Source organism: Panthera pardus, unplaced genomic scaffold (assembly GCF_024362965.1).
Source record: "Panthera pardus isolate Hobbes unplaced genomic scaffold, ASM2436296v1 HiC_scaffold_17, whole genome shotgun sequence".
In the NCBI taxonomy this organism is placed as follows: domain Eukaryota; kingdom Metazoa; phylum Chordata; class Mammalia; order Carnivora; family Felidae; genus Panthera; species Panthera pardus.
The window spans coordinates 35,114,523-35,136,596 of NW_026526732.1; the positions used below are offsets into that span (position 1 = coordinate 35,114,523).

The following is a 22,074-nucleotide window of genomic DNA, read 5'->3' on the forward strand; positions in this document are numbered from 1 at the left end:
GTAGGAGAAAACACAACTGATGACTATATGGCATATTTTTAGATTTCTTTATAAGAAGAAATAATAAAAATGTCTGGATTTGCCCACATGATGACTTAAAAAATGTGGCTAAGTGTATGATTCACAAGAGAATATTTACTATTTTTGCTTCTTTAAATTAACATTGCAAAATACAGGAGTGATATCTCAATCTCTGTTTCTCTTGTTACTACCACCTGCTACAGGTGAGACTCTTATTAAAGTGGCCTTCTTTCTAGTATTCTCTCATTTACACCCTAAGCTACTTCCAGATTCATATTCACAAAAGCACAGCTCTGATAATATTACGTTTCATGTTCGAGAACTTTCAGCTTTTCCTCACCAATGAGGTTTATCTCAGGTATAACTGTGTCTAAACAAAACTTCTCCCCTTACCAGCCAAGGCCAACAAGAGCTGGTCTCCGCTGACCTTTCCTGTTTAATGTTCACTCTACTAATAATCCTGGCAAACGAGACCACTCTCTCATGAAATGACCCTGAAACTTCCTTCTCTCTCTGCCTTGCTCATTCTCAGAATACTCTGCTTCCTTAACCTCCCCTCCCTCATCCAGCACTACCCCACTCAAGGCCTGGCTCAAATTCTTTTTTTTGGAAAATCTGGTCCCTACCAGAGGGGATCTTCCTTTCCAGAACTTTATCCCCCTTCCCATTGCTCACGTACAGTAGCACACTATTTGGCATTATCTTAGAGTTATTTACCTATATATCTTATTTTTTCTATGGTGTTATAAACTTTGTACATAAAAGTAGCCTTGAGCATAGGAGATGCTTTTTCTACCTTGGCTTAATCTTAGTGAAAACCACAAACCTCAGACTATTATCTGACTTCTTTTCACTTTGTGCTTCATATATATCATACTCATGTGGCATCATACTGCCTACACGGTTTTCATATTGTAGCTCAATATGTATCTTCTCAACCCTGGCTGCTGCTTTCACTTTGAGCTTATGTGCATCATCTTGCCTAATTTTTTGTCATTTTCTAAATTTCTCTTTAAATTTTTTAACGTTTATTTATTTTTGAGAGAGAGCCCATGCGTGTGGGAGGGGCAGAGAGCGAGGGAAACACAGAATCTGAAGCAGGTTCCAGGCTCTGAGCTGTTAGCAAAGAGCCCGGCGTGGTGCTCGAACCCACAAACCGTGAGATCATGACCTGAACTGAAGTTGGCCACTTAACCGACTGAGTCCCCCAGGCACTCCTAAATTTCTCTTTAGTCAGCATGAATCCCTTTTTAAAGTGCACCTTGAACTTAATATCTTAGCCTTGTTTAGAGGTATCAGCAATGTAAAATGATATACTGTTACTTGGGCATCATATTATTCGTCCACTACTAAAAAATATATAAATTGATGAGTTAAGAAAAGGCATTTTCTGGTCCTTTTAGCTTCAAAGTTGTTCAGAAAAATGGAACTTTCAAGATGGAAGACTTAGGTATCTAAAAAGATTTGAGTATAAACATGACAACACAAAAACTGTTATTTTTTTCTTGCATTTCTAGAGTTGTCATGGGATGAATTTACTAGTCTAGATAAAGTTTCACATTGGCACTTAACAATTCTACCCTGGTTCAACAGATTACTATCTTCTAGAAAGTTCTGTTTTTTTCCTAATAGTTTTCTAATTAGGTTAATAAAGAGCAAAATTTTGATACAACTGAGGTATTTTCCATTCTTAATTCAAAAAAACCTGCAGAAATTATAACCAAAATAATTTTTGTTGTCACTTGTACTCAGACAAAAAATATAGAAAATAGTGGTTCTTCATTGCTATTTATTATTCTATGTACTCTTGTTCATTCCTTCCTGATACAGCCCCACTGATTGGCCTTTTTTGCTTTCATCAAAAGCAAGGAACTCTCATTCATGTCTTTTTAACATACAATCTTGCTATTTGTGCTACTCTATTCAAATACTGGTAAAATATAACAAAATTCCCATTTCTTTAAAAAAAATTTAAGTTTATCTATCTGAGAGGGAGAGAGACAGCGCAAGCACAAGTGGGGGAGGGGCAGAGAGAGAAGAGAGAGAGAGAATCCCACGCAGGCTCTGCATCATTAGTACAAGCTTGATGTGGGGCTCAAACTCACAAACTGCGAGATCATGACCTGAGCTAAAGTCAAACACTTAACCCACTGAGCAACTCAGGTGCCCCACAAAATTCCCATTTCTAAACAGTAAGTAGCGATTATTCATCCTATGAGATGTATTTTGAAATCTATGGAAAAAAATCTAACCTTTTATCCTCCTCCCCCACCCTTAAAACAGTGTCAAGTTAAAGGAAAACAAACAGATTATTCAACAGGATACACTGGGAGAAGTTATTCACTCTGGGAATAATACAAAAAAATTACAATCAATTACTGATATTGAAAGTAAAAAGCTTACAGAATTGGCTTGTTTCCGGGCTTGGTTTATCAGTTCCTTTATCTCAGAGATGTTTTTCTTTAGGTTATCCTCAAGTTCCTTGATGGGTTTGAGTTTGTCTATTAGACGATCAGCTTCTTGTTCTAGATTTTTCACAGTGGCGTCTGCATCTGCAACTGCATAGACCAAGATTCGTGCACACCACACACACACACACACACACACACACACACAGAGAGAAATGAAAATAGTAGTATGCTCAATTAAATAATTGAAAGGATTTCATCTTATCCACATAACAAAGCAGGGCCATGACTGTTGAAGCACAGTTTGTGATGGCAAATGGGAATATTCCAGGTGGAACTCAAGCAGGTCAAAGCAGAAATGTTAGAGATAGAGGACCAATGCTTTGGCTTTGTGATCAAGGTGAAAGTTAGCATTGAAGGTAGAGAATACGAGGAACTCAATTCGATGATTAATTTCTAGCGTCAGCCAAAAATCTAACCTTTATGGAATAGAATTTCAGTTACGGAATCAAGGAAATGAAAGTGTTTTAAAATGTCATCTCATCTGTCCAAGCCAGAACTGTATTTAAATCAGAGTTCTCACACAAAATTGGTTTTCTTTCTTTTTCTCTCTGTCGTTCTTTGTACATCTTAAAGAGAGAAGCTATCAAAATGTCTTCTGAAAACATTGCAATGTTCAACAACCCTCAGACTGAAGGCCTATGTTAAACTTTAATTAAATCTTTCATGCTGCAGTTCATTTTCGTTTTGAAGAATAATTGATTATCCTAATCTCTGTATTAGGTTGAACCATATTAAACTGTCATTTTGATAGGTTAAAAAAGGTTGAATATCGACAATTTGAAAAGGGGTTTTAACCCTCAAATAATTGAAGTTTATTACTGATCCAGAGACTTTCTGCATGTGCTTTTTGTAGGAGGGTAAATGACCCATGGAAACCAATTAGTCAATTTCTAGGATGCTGGCAGTCTTACCCAAACCATGTCACTTACTATCTGATTGAGCACGTATTGTTCTGCTTTCTGTCATTGTGACCATGATGAAAAAGTGAAACTACTTAAGGACCAAGGCTGTGCACCCTGCTCGGCTATGAACGATGTACTCTCTGGTGGCCAATGGACCACTGAGAGCTAATCCTCAGGAATGAATCAAACGTGCTCAAAAGGAAGGAAATTATTATTTCTAAACTAGGTTTTGAATTAAGTATTTTGAACTCATTCATAAATATGAACAACATTGTGACTGATGTTTAAAAAGGACATAGGTCTGTTATTAATTTTAATAGAGTTGCTACATCAAAGCCTGAAATGCAGGTTACTGGCATCAAAGCCCTTGTTATATAATTGCATATTCAACAGAGGCACAGTTACTACTTTGTATTGTATACTTTTAATAAGCCATTTGCCCATGTTTTCTTTCCTTTAATTCTCCAATATTACTCTGATTTTCTACAAATTACTCTAGAATTGAGAAAAATGGCTTAGATTTGGATTCATGGGAAAAAGGAAAAGGGTAAAGCAAAGGATACTTAAGGTTCGTCCAAGAAATGATTCTTTTCTTTGAAGCTTCCAGATTCTAATCAAATGTTTCTAAATGAAATTTGAATTTCCCCACCTCTCTCATTCCCCTCACCCCATCTTCTGAAGCAGATTAAGTCTTTTGGAAATTATCTTCTTGATGGTTTTAAAAATAAATAATCTGTAATAGTGAGTCTGATACTTTCTGGTATAGTAGTTTTTAAAAACTTCTGACTTTCTTCCATAATTATTTCAGCATATAGATTTTAAAATCACCTTTGAAGATAGATTATGATTATGTTTTTCTAGAAAATTATCGATCTCTATTAGGCTCTAAAATTCATCAGCATAGAGTTTTGACAAGTACTCTCTTATGTGTTAAATTCCCACCCCCCCTCCCGTACTTTGTTATAGTTTCTTTAGAACTTTGCCTATCTGTGCTTTATCATTCTTGATTAAGCCTGTCAACAATTTAAAATGTTTTATCTTAACATTCCTAAAGATCTACCTCTTGTATTTATCAAGTATATTATTTTTCTCTTTTAATTCACCATTTTTTTCATCTTCTTTCTTTTAATTTTATTTTGTCTAATTTATAGGGTTGATTACCTAAAATGTTCATTTCACTGCTTGTTTAGTGAGGTGATCACACTCATTTTCCACTGAGGACAGCCTTGGTCATATTTCCCAGGTTTTGATATGTTGGATTGTATGTTATTTCCTATTCTGCGGTTTTATTTCTGACTTTGAGTTTAAGCTATGAGATGTTTAAGAGAGAATATTATTATATCCCAATAATTTCTCATTTAATAAGATCTAATTCTATTAATTTTATTAGGGGCTTCTCCAAGGATAATTCTCTAGAAGTTGAGAATAATTATTCATTAGGAGGGGGGAATGTGAGCTCCAGGGGAGAAAAGCAATGACAACAACATATATCTGATCTATTTTAATCCTGCTGCAAGGAAGTCATTTGAACTTCAGTGGTGGAATCTGTGTCATGAGAAGCATCACAATTTAGCTCAATCTGTGGAAGAATTCTGTTTTCCACCTTTCTGTTGGTATCATACAGATATTTCACTAATTTCTATAACACAACTGAAAATACTTAATATCAAATACATCCACATGCTAACTTTTTGTAAAGGAATATGTCCTTTTTTTAATGTTATCTAGCGTCAATGCTGTGACACTGGAAAGCATAGCCATATAATGTTAAAGCAATACCCAAACACACTAACACGCAAAGCTGAAGCTTTTGCAATAGGCAATCAAGCATGAAGTTGTTAAAAGCATGCAAGTAAACATATACATACTGATTTCTGCAGGTAATTTCATATGGAAGCAAAACAAAAAGAAATTAGAAAATTCATGAGGAAATATTTTTAGAGATATTACAAAGTAGTGATGATCAAAAAATGGTACTTGTCACAAGTCGTCCTAATAACAAATGCACCCTATTTTAAGTCAAACAAGTGTTATCAAATAAAAATCCACAGATACGTGTCAGTTAGCAGGCTATTGTTCTGAAAGATAGAAAACAGACCCAGTTTAATTAATATCACAGATAACTATCTCTAGATAGAGGGTAGGATCAAAGAGTTAGAGATAAATATTATGAAAAGGCCATATCAGATGAGAATCAATCTGAAGTGGAATGAAATGATCTCTTAAATTTTAAAATAAGTAAAAGAGAATGATATTTACTTTAAAACTAATTTTCATTCTTTTTTGAGTGTGTGTGTGCGGGGATATTGTGATTTGGTATGCATTAGAACCATTTATTCAGCTGGCAATGATGTTAAAAAACAGCACCCGAATTAGAGAACATGTAACATCAGTAACTGTGTTTTCGTTATTGCACGGATTAAACATTTTGACACCCAGTGAAAATGTTGGTGTATAAATAGAGGGCTTGTCTCTTGAGAGTATCAAGTACAAAAAACCAGGCATCTCTTTTGGTGAAATCACAGAGTGAGATAATGTTCTATCACTTCACAGAATGGAAAAAAGAATATAAAAATATCCTAATGTTTATTGACTACAGTTTAATAATTTAAATTATCATTATATTAAGTTCTACCACATTTTCTCAGCAAAATCCTTACGAACTTGACATAATTTAATGCAATACACAAAAGATGTGAAGAAAGATTCTTGATAAGGTACACAAATACTTAAATTTCCTGAAAATATTAACTAGAATTTAAATAATGAAATATTAATATTTTGTCATTTTAATGCATTTCAGGCCGATCTCATTTTAATATCCTGTTATACAGGTCTGCTAGTAAGTGTAGTCCTGGCCTCTATGTTCCAAGGAACTTCACCAACTTGGGGGATATAATTTCCCAAGCACAACTGTGTTTTCAGTTACACTGAAGGATTAAAAATGTATTTGGCCAAAAAAAGAACCAAAAAGTATTTGGCATCCCTATACCAAAAATCATGCAGACTTTGAGAAGTTTAATTTCCTCTGGACTGGGCAAAATGTGGATGAAGAAAGCACTATGCAGAGCCTGGGGACTTGGGTTCTAGTTCTGGAGCCACAGACGCTCCATTCTGGAGCCCAGTCTATGAGGAGAGCAGACAACATCACCGTGGGGTCTCCTCCAGCTCTAAGAGTTATGAGGCTAGGGTACTTTTATAGCGTGAAGAAACAAATGACAGGATCAAAGTGAAAAAGGAGATCTTACTGTTCTTCGAAGGATCTTTTACCACAGCATTTGTTTTGGCTATGCTGTCTGCCAGTTGATTGTAATTTTTCTTCAGGCCGTCAAGGTCCTGGTGGAGATCTTTAATCCGTGCCAGCACATGTTTTGCTGTGTCGTTGGCTTGTCTCGCTTTGTCCTTAACACCTTGCAGTTTAGCGGCTGTGTCTGCCAGCAGAAGAAGGTGTAAGGAGCAAAACAAAGGGTGTGGGGTTGGTGGCTTACTCCACGCTTGTCAAAGGGAGAAGGTGGCTTGCCGACCTCAGGGACACACACACAAAGGGAAAGGCTGAACTTTGTCTCATTAGGTTATAGCAAATGAAATAAATTTTTAGCTAAATTAAATTTTCTCAGGGACCTTTGCTACGCATATTTGATTAGCTCTTCCGATAGCAGAGTTATTATTCTAAATGTTCCTCATATAAGGGTACATTGTGATTTGCTGCTGAACTTATTAGACAGAGAAATCTATCCATGAGTCAGAGTTTCATCTGCACATTCAGAAGGGGGAATGGTGAATGTACTTCAACTTAAAGGTAGAGAGAGCTTCTCAGTTCTTTTAGACCATGTGTTTATGTATTTACATTTATTTTTAGCATCGGAAATTTTCTATAAATGTCCTTGCTACTGAAGGACACGACACGCGATCCTGGAAAGTTAGGTTTTTTTAATGTTAAAAAAGTAAAAACAATGAATATTTCCTGTATTATATAAATGTATGCAATTGTTTCCTTGATCATAATTTGTGTAAAAAACATACACTGAAGAAATAGATGACAACTAGTATGTGTAGATTAGTGGTTAAGACCACAGGCTCCAAGAGCCCCTGGGTGACTAAGTTGGTTAAGCATCCAGCTCTTGATCTCAGCTCAGGTCATAATCTCATGGTTCCTGAGTTCAAGCCCCACGTCAGGCTCTGTACTGGCAGTGCAGAGCCTGCTTGGGATTCTCTCTCTCTCCCTCTCTCTACCCCTCCCCCACTTGTGTGTACTCTCACTCTCTCTCAAAATAAATAAACTTTAAAGGAAAAAGAAAAAAAAAGACTACAGGCTCTGAAGTTAAGCTGTGGGGTTCAAATCTCATATATACCACTTTTAACAAGGGCCTTCAGTAGCTTATTTGTTTCTTAAGTTCCACATATGAGTGAAATCATACGATATTTGTCTTTCTCTGACTTATCTGCTTAGCATAATGCCGTGTGTCAGTTTGTCACCTAAAAAGTGTGGACAATACTGTTCACTTTATAGGATTAGTATGAGGATCGCATACACTTAACAAGCATATTGGATAAGCACTCAAGAAATCTTAGCACACTTTGTTATTGTTCTTTCATGATATGAAAAATATAAAGGAGAGTGCTTTTAGGAACTAATACCAAACAGCAACGTGAAGTACTTACAATAGGTAGGAAGATATTACAGACAGGGTTCCATCATTAATGTTTGAAAGCTGAAACATTTAAGGACTGATCTTCGCGAAGACAGATGTGCTGATGGTTGCCAGAGGGGAAGTTGGTGGGGAGGATGAGCAAAATGGGTGAAGGGTAGTGGGAGGTCTCCCCTTATGTCATGAATAAGTCATAGAAATAAATACACAGTATAAGGGATATAGTCAATGCTCCTGTAACAGCGTTGTATCAGAAAAGACGGTAGCTACACTTGTGGTAGCATAACCTATAGAGGAGTTGAATCACTATGTTGTACACTTGAAAATAATGTAATGATATGCATCAACTATACTCAAAAAAAAAATGATGTGCAGAAAGGCTCTCACCTGTTACTGTAGGTACTATAATTATCTGCTGCAGCTTTTCAAGAACAGTACTCGTGTGGTTTTATTTTTTCTCATTAATATAAGATTACAAATAATATTATTTCTAATAATAATAGTCTTATTAGGAATAAGATTTCCCGGGCCGACACATGGAAGAACAGTATAATCACAACATGGCTCTATTTTCTTTTTTTGCAACATATACCTATGGCTGTCAGCCAGGGTAATAAAGCATAAGACATACCACAGTGTGAAGTATACTTTAATCTCTCATTCTCGCAAAGAAGAATTCATAAGTAAGAAAACCAATATCTAAGTTCCTGACAACAGTCCAAGTGCAGTGGTAAACGTTAAAAATGGTAAACGCTAGAACATTCTTTAAAAGTTCAGGTCAACTGAAGGGCGCCTGGGTGGCTCAGTCGGTTGAGCGTCTGACTTCGGCTCAGGCCATGATCTCACGGTTTGTGAGTTCAAGCCCCACGTCAGGCTCTGTGCTGACAGCTCGGAGCCTGGAGCCTGCTTTGGATTCTGTGTCTTCCTCTCTCTCTCTGCTCTTCCCTTGCTCGTGCTGTCTCTATCTCTCATAAACAAATAAACTTAAAAACAATTAAAAAAGAAGTTCAGGTCAACTGACACTGTGTGAGGTGTATGGAATGCTTACCATCGGGAATGGCTGATGACTTTGCCAAAGTGTCATTCAAAGCTCTCAGGAGATCTCCATTTTTAACATCTGCATTTTCTAATCGGGTTATTAAGCCATTCAGATAATCATCATTTTCTGTGGGTAGAAAACAACAAAAAAGATGAAATAATTTTAATCATCTTTGAGTTTATACATCTCTGATCTGGATATATCATTTCAAATTATTTTAATATAAAGCTTATAAAAGGCAGGAGAATTAACTTAATTCTTTTAATTAATTGGCATCTATCAATACATATATTTCAGATCATAATATAAAAGAATGTGTTTATGAAATAACCATTTCACTCTCCAACGTGTTTTACAACCATGTTTTTTTCTTGGTATCTGATCTTTCTCTGACTTAATTTGATGGTTTTCTATGGAGAAAAAACTTCAAAAGAATCAATCTTTTATTGCATTCATAATGATGCCCTCTTGACATCATTCCCATGAATATAATTATTTTCAAAATTTCATTACCAAAATGGATCATTTGGATTGGCTTTTAAAAATCTCAAATAGTTATGATTGTTAAGTAGAATCTCCCAACTTCAGTAAATATCACATTAATATTTATTTGAAAGAGAAATACAAATCATAGGAATGAAAAAACTTCTAGTACATTTCTGATAAATTGGCATTTCTAATAGAGAAAATAATATTTTATAAACTGCTCTCAAATAGGCTTTCTATAGGTTTTTTCTTGCTACCTTAGCATGATTGCTTTAACATTAAACAAAAAAAAACCCCACTTATTGGAGATAATTTAATATTACAAATGTACATTTTTCAGCTTCTTTCCACTAGTTTTTAACATTGTCCAAACTTTGGCTTAGTTTGTATTATAATAGCAACTAAGAGGTTCAGAGTTTGAGTGTAACAATATAAAGGATAAAGTTATGGAATCTTTTAGGAAAAAGAAAATAAAGATCCAATTTGCTGATTGAACAACATAAGTTTCGAAGCTTTGCTTAAATACACATCAATTTGCAAATATATCTTAAGACTGAATCTAAAAAAAAATTCAAAAAATGAAAAAAAAGAAGACTGAATCTGTCTTGTTTTTTCTCTAAGCATCATTTATTAGTGAACAGTGTAATTGAATAAATGAAAGATATGAAATTCTGGGCTTCCTCTAATACTTTTTACCTCTCTGAATGGATAAAGCAGATCATTTCTTAAAAAAAATTTTTTTTACATAGTTTTTTATGCCATAATTTTTTTCCCCTGGTGAGATGCATGCTAATCGTTTCAAATAGCTCTACAGAAATGTAAAATGTAAATAAAAGGCAGAGTCCTCAATTAAAGAGGAACACTGAGAAAGGACCAGGGAAGAGGGAGTCCCCTCCTGGCCTGGACTGGCAGAGACATTCGGTGACAGCAATGACCGGCCGTCTGTGTGTATGTGTATATGACACAGTAACTTCAAGATATGTGTGCTATTACCATCTCCGACTTACAAATGAGGAAATGGAGGCTTAGAGAATTTATGTAAATTTCCTAAATTTGCATGATTAGTAAATGGCAGGGAATTCAAACCCACGTGGTCTTATTCCAGAAATTGTGCTTTTCATGGCCACAGTGTGCTAGGGATTGGTAATCAAAGCCGGGATCCGCAGGGCATGCTAGGTGGTGGTGTTCTTCCCCACCCACACTGGCCTCCCTTCCTTTCACCTCAGCTCTCTTCTCATTTTCATCCTTTGTTGCCTTAAAAAATTGGCCCCAGTTAAAGAAATCTCATGAGCCTCACACAAACACTATGTACAGAATCAACTTGGAATATTAGAGAAGATTAGCCATGCCTACGTGTGAAATGACAGGCAGATGTACAAAGTGTTCCACATTTTTACAAATAGAAATAATTACCAAATTAAAGTAAAGCACCTAAGATTAGCACATACAAAGGAAGAGTAAGATATCATTTCTCATTTATCAGGTTGGGAAAAGTTAAATGTCTGATAATACCAAGTGGTTGCAAGAGTGTTGGTGGAAATTCAAATCGATGTCATTTTCTGAAGAACAATACATTTCTTAGGATTTTAAATAGACATGTATTTGTCCCAGCAATTGCACTGCCAGAAATTTAGCCTGCAGATATACTTATGAAACTATATTAATGTGTATCTTCCAGAATGTTCGTTAGATCTTTATTTGTAATAGCAAAACAGGAGAAATAGCAAAAATGCTCTGTATTAAGGAACGTTTATATCACTATGGCAATGGTACATACGTAGTCTTTAAAAAGAATTAGGTGAGTGGGTGCAGATATGAAAGAAAAAAAAAAGATCCTTAAGATCTTTCTCATGAAAATGAGCAAGACATACCATATACATACCAACACATGGATATAAAAACTTGTCAGGGTGGGGTCTGGCGGTGGGTAGGTGGCATAGAACATACCAGAGAACCCTGACAGTACTTACAGCAGCAAGGGAGTTGATGGTGGTGTGGGAAGTGGTATACTAAAACCTTTCATTTTGTACCTGGTCATGCTGATCATATTGCTTTCTTGGTGCAGATATTTCTATTCTTTTATTTAAAAGAATTTAAAAACCACAATAAAAAATGGCGACAGCAACCTGAACTATGGCAGATCGCTATTGCCAACACCAAAACTGTTGTTTTCATCGTTTTCCTGGTACCTAGCATGGGCAGGCCAGGCCAGACTAGGTCTCACACAACTGTGCCGTAATGGCCTTGATTTGGTTGTATGCATACCCCTCGTAGAGGCAGTGCACCTGACTTCTCAGAGGAACCGAGCAGGCCCCTGTCAGCTGGAGAACAACCCTGGCCTTTACTGGCCTTCATCTGGGAAGGATAGCAAAGGGAAAGGAAGATGAATCAAGGATTCTTAACGATCAGTGCTCTGAATGTGAAAAAGAGGACTGAACATATTAATTAATGACCCACTTCATTTCATGTAAGGGCTTTCTAGGCAGATAGATTAAACCACTGTTATACAATAGTAAGGTAAGCACAGGCTACAGTTTAATGCATCTGCTTTCAAGCTCCAAGCCAGAGACCTGACGTCACTGAAAAACAAAGCATAAAATATCCCAGCAAAGCATGGTTCTAAAACATCAATGTGTCCATCTCAGTCACTAAGATGTTATTATTTTCAATTCCAGTGCCTCAAAGTATACTTTCCAAGTAATTAGATTTTCTCCTCTGTCAATCATGATTCATCTTTCTTTTAATACTTCTGTTATTTTCACTGTTTGTACTAAAATAAAATCTTTGGATAGGTCATTGAAAGCCTACTTTCAGAAAGAAAGCCAGTCTGATTATGACTGTGATAGCTATATGAACCCCTTACAAATAAAGGGCTGCTCTTTTGATATTAACTTGTAAGTCTTCATCAATTAAGGAAATGGAACAGTACAAATTTTATTTCTTAGCTTCTTGATTGGATTTGATTTTTTAAATAATGAAGCATTCAAAATGTTCTGGAAAGCAAGATCTTCATGTACAGTGACAAAAAAACCCACATTAGTTTAAAGGGCATCACTTGGTTTATACTATTTTGTGCATTTGGAGAGCAAATGCTGGCTGAACAAGCAGGCTAATTATTCCAAAGAAAGACCGATCCGAAGTACATTGTTGCTGCTGTCCCTCAAGTTCCAAAGCAGTAATTTTGCTCCTCTGCTTTCTGTACTAGAAAATAAAAATGTGAATATTCTGACCCCACTCTGAATTCTATGTTTCACCTACTTGATTCGGATTCCTTCTTGATGTATCCTTTCTTACATTCCAATCGTTTTTTTTTTTTTTTTCCTGAAGTAGTTTCTGGAATTTCTCAAACCCAATCTAAATACTTTATAGCTTCATCAATAGAATTAGGTGAATAGAAGCTGTGTACAGAAAAGTAGTGCAGATTTCAAAATGGAAAACTTGAGAAATTATAGCAATGAAAAGCTCGAAAAATAAGCACTCCAAGGTTGGTTTTAAATGAAAACACATGAGGCAGAGTGGCTCCATAGGTGACATGCAAGGAAGATTACATTTGGCCCAGTTTGTACTGTAACACGACCACAGAAATGGAATTATTAATAGTTAAAAGAACACCTAACCCAATTCTTTAGTTGTCATTTCTGAAGAACCAGAAAGTGTCAGATTTGTGATTCATAGCGACATTTAGAGGATTTCCTCTCATTTCCTCGGCTCTTGAACCCAGTAGCTGTAATCAAGTCATTCCTTCTATTTTCTCTCTATACACCACAGTCACCAAACCTCAAAGGCCATACACACATGCTTTCAGCTCTGTTTCCCCCTTTCTCATCCTGTCCTCACACATGAGGAGACAAATGTCCAGAAATGGATTTGGCAGAGGCAGAGGTCCTAAAGTGAGGGGAAGAAGCAGAGCAGTAAGGGTAGACTGCGAACATTCGGACAATGTCATTTCCCTTTGTTGCCTGTCAGCTGACATTGTGAGGCAGACATATTCAAAATGAAAATCACAAGACAGAGTTGTAAGTCAGTTCCACTAAGAGTACACATTTACTCGTGTCTCTGAAGCTGTGTTGAATAGGGTTTAGAGTTTAGATTAGAACTGGTGACTTTGAACAATGCTATGCCATATCTTAAAGCTGTAAATGTTATTTCTTTCATCATCAATAATGATCTTTTACAAAATTCTAGTCATTAAAAATGTCATGTGGTGCAGTGAAATCCTTATAAGACTTAGAGATGGAAGTTTTGGGTTCAAATGCCAATTCTATCCCTTTTTACATGTATAAATGAGGACAGCACATTTCTTTGTATGACTGATATGAGAAATAAATCTGAGGATATATGAGAAAGTATTGGCTTTATGACAGGCAGTAAATGGTAACAAAATAATTCACATTGGCTTGATAATTGCTTTGATGTATTTACCAGTTTTCAATAATGTTGAAATAGGTTTCAGCTAAATATAAGAATGCTTTTAAACAGATTTTAATGAAATATTCTATTTGACTATCCAAACTCATTATGTTCTTCAAATGCAATTTTTAGTTTTTATTTATGCACAAGCAAATACCTTGAGAGAATCTCTCATTCATAAGGATGAAATTCACAGAATGACTATTAATTTTCAAGGGGTCTGGTTAAATGGAATCTCTCCTGCCAAACTGCCATCCAGATAACATTTTGCAATGAACCTGATTACCATGATGTTTGTCTTATTATGAACTACTACTTTGATGGATCCTTATCACTTCTGATTTGCTTCTTTAAACAAAAATGAAGGAATATCCTCTCTTTAGGATTTCCTTGTAAAAAAAAATCCATGTCACTTTCATTTGTCACAAATGTGCTTTATGTTTTCTTGTGAAGGCACCTTCTAAGCTAGAGAACAGATTAATAATATTTGCAGCATTTTTATGTGTGGTTCTGAAGCAGAAAGTTTGAAATAGTCAAGGGATCGGCATGAGGTCATGTAAAATATCTTGATTTTGACCTTCCTGGTAATGAGAGATTTCTGCTACCTTGGGTATTCATCCACGTATTCATTTATCAAGCATTTGTTAGAATCATTAAGTGTCACTGTGTCACCTTCTTAACTATGGAAGAAGCTCAGTGTTTTTATCCAGCTATGCGTAAAAGCATAGGCTTTGGAGCCAGACTAATTGTGGGCTAAAGTGTTGGTCCCACTGTACAAACGTGGTATAATTCAAATTGCTGGTGTTTATTCAAATCAAATGATTTTGTTTTATATATGAGAGGTGGCCAGCCTTACTAAATTACATAATATATGATTGTGTTACACAATTTTTAAATTTTATTATTTTACATGATATATTTTCTTCTATGAACATTTTAAGAACATTGGAGGTACAATTTTCCTCAAATCACTTTACTCTTAGTTTTTCACCCACCTATACAGTCCTTTGTCTTCTTAATACTGAGATTTCCAAAAAGTCTGCCCTCTAGGTCAACCTCACAACCCAGGGCAGGAAGCTGAGGCCTTGCAGAAGGATGGGCAGCTGCATAAGGAAGAAAGCTGGGCAAAAGTGAGACCCCGCTTCCTGTCCCTGGCCTCCTGTCACTGACTTGACGAGGTTGCTATGCCAGTCTTCCCACATTTTGTACTTCTATCCCTCCTTCATGATGTTATTCCTATGTTTCCTTTTCCCCAGATGCTGTCACAACTTTGAGATATGTCTGATCTCTGATTGCCTATTTTGTCCAGACATGTATATTAGAGTTCCCGTTCGTGGGAACCTCTGAGGTCACTTAATGGGCGGGTCTACAGGGAAGCATATTACTGAGAAACCTTGCCCTTAACTCAAAGGGCCAAATGAGGTCTTGTTCATCATGGGCACAGTGCTTGAAAGGCCCTCAGTAAATTTCAGGTGCAACTGAATATGCCCTTCCTCCCACTAGAGAAAGGACCATAATAGGAAATCTGAGGAGAGGAGGGAAGGGGTCCTTGTGTGGTGGCAGGATATCCAAAGACTTATAATACCAAAATAGAGGCAAATCCTCTCTTCAGCCAGTGTAACAAGAAACCAAAATGACCAGACATTAAAACACACTTATGGTACCTCTAGGACAAGCTCTGAAGCCTGACTGTGAGCCTGCTCATTTTGTTTTGGCCAGCAAGGTATTCTAGAAGAAATTGAATTAGAATACCTTCAAGTAAGGCAAGTACTGTCTGGTCCAACAATTCCTACTTGTCCATATCTGCCACTACTTTGTCACTTTACATTTGAACTTCTACACCAAGTCCAACCTGATTTCATTACCTTGGTTTTTCTCCATTCACACTCCCAAGGAGGAACTACAGCTCTGTATGAAAACTCAGCAATTTCTATGGGAAAAGGTTGTTTTGTTCTTCAGACTATGGGAGACTAGGGGATCCAGGCTCAATTTCATCGATTTAACCCAAGAATTGTTTTTTTTGTCAATGGAACAGATTTTGTCTTTCATATGCCTATCTTTAGAAAGGCTGATTTTGGCAAATGGTAGTATGTGAATTCAAAGGCGGTACATGTTTAGTAATGAAAGAATGCTTTGGACAAAATTTAACTCCTGTATCATACTTTGGTTTAACAGCACTACAGCATTTCTGTTTATTCTTTTTTTTTTTTTGCTAATCTAAAATAACATTGTAGAATCTTACCAGGTTAGTAATTACAACTGTATTACATTCATGAAGGGAGAACTTTTCTGATATACTTGTCTGGACTGAAAGCCCAAGTGTTAGGAGGATCAGAGCATAGAAGAAAAATATTGATTAATTTGATAAAAGTTCATGTTTGGGATAATTTTGTTACTGTTCTTTGTGCTGGACAGTACTATGCGTCATGCAATTCACCGAATCAATATGTCTGTGTTTGGGAATAGATCTTTTTATTTCATATGAGTGTCATCCAGTTTATAGAAATGTTATCTATTCACTCATAAGTGATTGATGTCACTTATTTGTATGAATACAAAAATTAAGGATAAATTAAGAAGTAAATAATATTGAAAACTTACTCTATGTAAGATAAGGTACATAACTGTAAAATATTAGCATTCTCAACCTTGTAATATCCCATCCTTGACTTCATTACTTGCCTTATACACATTCCATGAGAACTTAACTGGCTATTTTATTGACAAAATCTCTTGTCAATCTGCAAAGTAGTGTTAATTCACCAGCTGTTATTAATTCATCTTCTAACTCTTCTCGATTATCAATATGTCCCAAGTTCCATATCCATCAAGGAAATGATTTTTACCTCCATAGACATTCAATCAGTGTAGACTGGTTTCCAATTTCAACTGTGTACAAGGGCAAATTTACTTTTAACAAATGTATATTCAAAAATTTAAAAGCAAAACAAATTGCTCCTGGCAAGTTCAGACTCCCTCCAGGCAAGGGCAGCATGAAAATGGCAGGGAGAAGCACTAAGTCATTTGTGACTAAAGCACGAACTAACCGGATTGTACCAAATTGAACCAAGTAACAAATTAGAAATACAGAGGGTATACTGGCCTCCCCATTTATATTCCTTCTCACTCCAGGCACCAGAGAAAGGGAAATGACTAAATCTCGATTTTAATAGCTGCTGTCAAGAGTTTTGCTCTGTAGGGCCTATTTCAGCAGTTCCTGGTGGTAATATATGGCATTTCTCTGATTAACAGCCATTTTATAACTTGTGTAATTGGCCACAAATCAGGGGAATGTCATAATGTAGCAAGAAAACATTCCCATCTCCGTCAGAGCCTTGGCTTGGATTTTTGGAGAAATTATTACAGGAGTAGTTTGTGGGTTTTCATTACTTTAAATAATGTACTACCTGAAGTACAAAAAAAGACATTTAAACTAATGAACATTTCTGTCTCCTAGCCCTTTCTACTATGCCTGTCTTTAGACTTCTTTTTTGTTTTTAGGAAAAAAAAATACTCTAAAGATTGAATTATTTCTTCATTTTTATAACACCAGTATTTTTAGAAAAACAGAGGGAAGGGCAGAGTTGGGAGTGAGGTGCGGTGACTCAGGCATTCATCTCAGGAGTAAAATTTAAAGAGGCACTTTAATCAAATGAAAAATATTTTGATGTGATATTTTAAAAATTAAAACTAATTCAAAAAAGATCTATGATACACAAAATATTAAACTTTGAAATCAAAAAGGATCTGACCCCCCACTTGCACGACCTAACCTCACTCACTTCACCTTAATCCTAGCTCTGAGCAAAGGTATTGGATGGGAAAGAGTGGCCACAAAGTAATGAGGTCAATTCGACTTATCCAAAAGGAAAATAGGTTTGGATTCTATTGTTACTCTTCAGGTTAGGATAAGAGCAAGTCCTACATAGAACTACAAAGAACTATGTTTATAGAGGTTTCTTTCACCTGCGACACACAGTCCAAATTATACAGTACCACGTATAATGCAGGCAGGAGTTGTAATTTCCTACTGGCCTCTATTAGAGACAATGGACAATTAGTTTAAAGCATGACAAATGTAAATGCTTATAAAACCTCTTTTGTTTCGAAGGTTAGTAAAGACGAGTACCATTCTTTTTAAACATTTTTTTTTCGAATATATGTTTCTTTCCTGATTTGAGCTAGTCACGGTGATATTCTACACCAGAAATGCAAAGTTAAGAAGAGAGCGTGTCTGTCCTCAAGAAGATGGGATATAAGTACAAGGTTGCTGTGGGCTGACAAGTCTATAAGAAAGGTAGGCAGTGAGAAGGGGCATGTAGTTCAGATGGAGTGTCTAGTTGCCTGAAGATGACATTTGAGCTTAATTTTGAAGCTCTGGTGGAAGGCAATTAAATGAAAAAGAACGAAAGGTGGTGAAGCATTCCAAAGAGAAGGATTGATACTGTGAAATATGGAGGCTTGGAATGGTAGTATATTTTGGAAAGACTGTGAGTATTTCAGTAAGGTTGGGGCCATGCATGCAAGCCAGAAAATGGTAAGGAATGAGATGGCAGAGAGAAACGGGAGGCAACTGAAATTAAAAAAAAACAAAAAAAAAAAACAGGAGATATTTGAATGAAATAATAAATATAATAGCTTACCTAGAGAGCAGCTATATTGAGTAATACATTTTTAATGCAAAGCCCATAATGTACTGAAGTAGATATTTTATGTACTTTGATGACTGAATTAGGAATAAAACACAAGAAAAATGTACTTAAAAAGCATGAAAACTTTTCGGGAAATGTGACCACTATCAAATTGAAAGTTTCATAAGGACATTCGTATGATGTCTAATTCATTCCTTTGTGACTATTATTTCTGAAGCCAAAACAAGTGGGATTTAGTACTCTTAAACACTTGTTATGCTTTAATTTAAAAGTCACTACTCTGGGGCGTCTGGGTAGCTCAGTCAGTTAAGCGTCTGACTCTTGATCTCAGCTCAGGTCATGATCTCATAGTCATGAGATCGAGTCCCATGTGGGGCTCTGTGCTGAGTGTGGAGACTGCTTGGAATTTTCTCTCTCTCTCTTTCTCTCTCCCACCCTCCCTCTTCCTCTGCCCCTCTCTTGCTCACACACTTTCTTTCCTTTCTCTCTCTTTCTAAAAAATGATAAATTAATTTTAAAAAAGTTACTATACTTTAGATATAGGCAATATGATGTTATGTAAATTAGGTTAAAAATTATGAAATATTGCCCAGTGCAAAATGAGATATGATGTCAAAATACTGAAAAGCTGCATTAAATCCAGGTAATAAAAATAATCATAAAAATCATGGTGAAATAATTTCACTTTTCCAATAGTGTGACAAAATATCCTACCAATTAGAAATATAATTATTTCTTGGGTTGGCTCTTGGGTTGGCTCAGTGGGTTAAGCGGCTGACTCTGGATTTTGCTTCAGGTCATGATCTCATGGTTTTTGAGGTAGAATCTGGCATTGTGCTCTGTGCTGACAGCATAGAGCCTGTTTGGGATTCTCTCTCCCTCTCTCTCTCTGTGTCCCCTGCCCCCACTCACACATGTGTGTGTGCGCACTCTCTCAAAATAAACATTAAAAAAACAAACTACAATTAATCTGAAAATAATAATAAAGAGAGGTCATACTAACCTTTGACATCATTTGCTAACTTCTTGGCTTCATTAAGAACCCCAAAGCTTTTCTGAAGAGAACCTTTGGCTCCTTCCTTTAATGAACCCTGAGGACCTGTTGCCTGTGGACAGAGAAAGAGTGTCACATATCAACAACCATAGAATTATGGAGTAGACATATCTGTCCGGCAGCAGTATACAGATTTACTTCCAGGGAGGCCTTCTGGGCTACAGAATTATAAATTAGCACATATTGGTGATTAAAGTCAGGAGGCTATCTATTGGGAGAGGAGAAGAAGAGCTAGAACAGAACCCTCAGGAATCCTAACATGTGAGGGGCAGGTTCAGGAAGTGGAGCTGGCAAGGTACCTGGGATACCAGAGCGAAAAGAGAAACCAGGAAAGCATGATAGTATGGAAGTCAAGAGATGCAGAGGTGGCTCAAAGCATGATGGTTGGCAGTGTTGCAACGATACAATTGGTCAGAATTAAATGCTATACAATAGTTGAGCAGATGAATAACTGAACACATCTATTGACTTAATCCCTAATCACATTTTACTTGAGTTGTGTGGTAAGGGGGGGGCAGTTCTTATCTCCTTCAAATGAGGAAGAACACCACTCCCTTTAAAAACACATCTCCAAGTTCTACAGCAAAATGAAGTCTTCTAAATAACAATCTCTGAGCTAAAATCATCTCCCAGCAAAGATGTATTTGTGGAGGCTTGACTTAAAAGAGATGACAGAAAGATAGCAGCATGATATGGGAAAAGGATCGTTTAACCTAATGTCTAGTTATCTGTCTTAATAGTGTTTGTTCCTTAGGAATCATCACATAATACACATATATCATCACATAATACATTTATACCAAGAGATAAATCAAATAGGATCTTATGTGTAAAGTTTAAATTGGAAAAGTATTTCAGGAAGCAGAAGAGCTAGAGAATGCTAAATATACTTACTGTTGAAGTTATAAAGCTAATTCAGGTTATCCCAGACCTAACACTCTTAAAAGATACCTGCAAGTGTCTCAGTAACGTGTTTTTGTTTGTTTTTAAATCAGTCACATTATTTGAGCATTAAACTAGGAAAGATCACAGAACTTGATACCGTTGTGGTAAAATTTACTTTCAGGTATTCTCCTAACAAACTTTAATTTAATCTAAATGAATCAGTCAGAGAAAGAGAAATGCCATTGTGATTTCATTCATATGTGGAATTTAAGAAACAGAACAGATGAACATAGGGAAAGGAAAAAAGAAGAGAGGGCGGCAAACCATAAGAAACTCTTAACTACAGAGAACAAATTGAGGGTTGATGGAGGGAGGTTAGCAGGGGATGGGCTAAATGGACAATGGGTATTAAGGAGAGCACTTCACTGTGATGAATCACTAAATTCTACTCCTGAAAATAATATTACACTATTATGTTAACTAAAATTTAAATAAAAACTTGAGGGGCACCTGGGTAGCTCAGTTGGTTATTTGACTCTTAATTTTGTCTCAGGTCATGATTTCAGGGTTGTGGGATCAAGCTCCGTATCGGGGCTCAGTGTGGAGCTTGCTTAAGATTCTCTCTTTCTCTCCCTCTACCCTTCTCCCCTGCTAGCACTCTCTCTCTCTCTAAAATAAAAAAATATATATATAAAAAATTAAAAAACCCAAACTTGAAACATTGATAAAAATAAAGATAAAAAAAATAATCTGTTCACAGAACAGGTATCTACAAAAGGACATACTGGATACATCTATATAAATAAAAAGGGAAATGGCGCATATATATCTAGCACTTGCATAAAGAGATTTCTGATAACCCCAGAAAATTATTCTATGGAAAATGGACAGTCTCTTCAACTGAGAACACAGAAATTCTTAGGCCTATAATTTCTCTTGGGAATTAGATACAGTAACATCATATAGTTTCATTTATTAAAAAAAATAAAAAAGGTAAGCGCATCAATATAAGTGGCACAAATCCAGTGTACTTTACTCAAAAAAAAAAAAAAAAAATAAGTCTTAGTTCTTTACTAAGGTCCTATATTTGTTCCAAACTTACATTCCATTCTTACTCCCTTGGTTACAGGTTTTCTGGATCAAAACAGATCAGAGAAAGGAAATTACAAAAAAAGAAGGATGAAGATTCTCTAAATAGGCACATGAAAACAGCAGAAGTGACAGCTGACAATCTGTCTGACAATAGGAAGGAGAAGTTATCAAGTAGAGAAAAAAATGTAAGGCTCCGAAGTCCAAATCAATTTGGATAGGGATAAAGTAGGTTTCAGTAGCTGCCCGTGTAATTGTAGTAAAATAACTAATGTTGATAATGATGATCCTGAGTCATCCAGATCATATGGGTCACTCATAGCACTAGACAAAAATAGACCAAGATAGAAAGGAAGGAAGGAAAGAAGGAAACAGCTTTCCCTGCAGCCTTGAGATGTGAATGTCTTTCTACAAGA

At 36.1% G+C, this 22,074-nt stretch overlaps 1 protein-coding gene across 4 annotated transcripts in view; it reads right to left on the reverse strand.

Moving 5' to 3' along the window:
* Window positions 1-22,074, reverse strand: part of LAMA2 (laminin subunit alpha 2) — a 620,981-nt gene that overhangs the window by 76,221 nt on the left and 522,686 nt on the right. For all 4 annotated transcript variants that reach the window (XM_053904501.1, XM_053904500.1, XM_053904503.1 and 1 more), the window contains 4 exons: window positions 19,634-19,736; window positions 9,092-9,208; window positions 6,643-6,825; window positions 2,425-2,579 (listed from right to left, as the gene is read on the reverse strand). In XM_053904501.1, coding sequence (XP_053760476.1) covers window positions 2,425-2,579; window positions 6,643-6,825; window positions 9,092-9,208; window positions 19,634-19,736 — 558 coding nt within the window. The remainder of the gene's footprint in view (window positions 1-2,424; window positions 2,580-6,642; window positions 6,826-9,091; window positions 9,209-19,633; window positions 19,737-22,074) is intronic.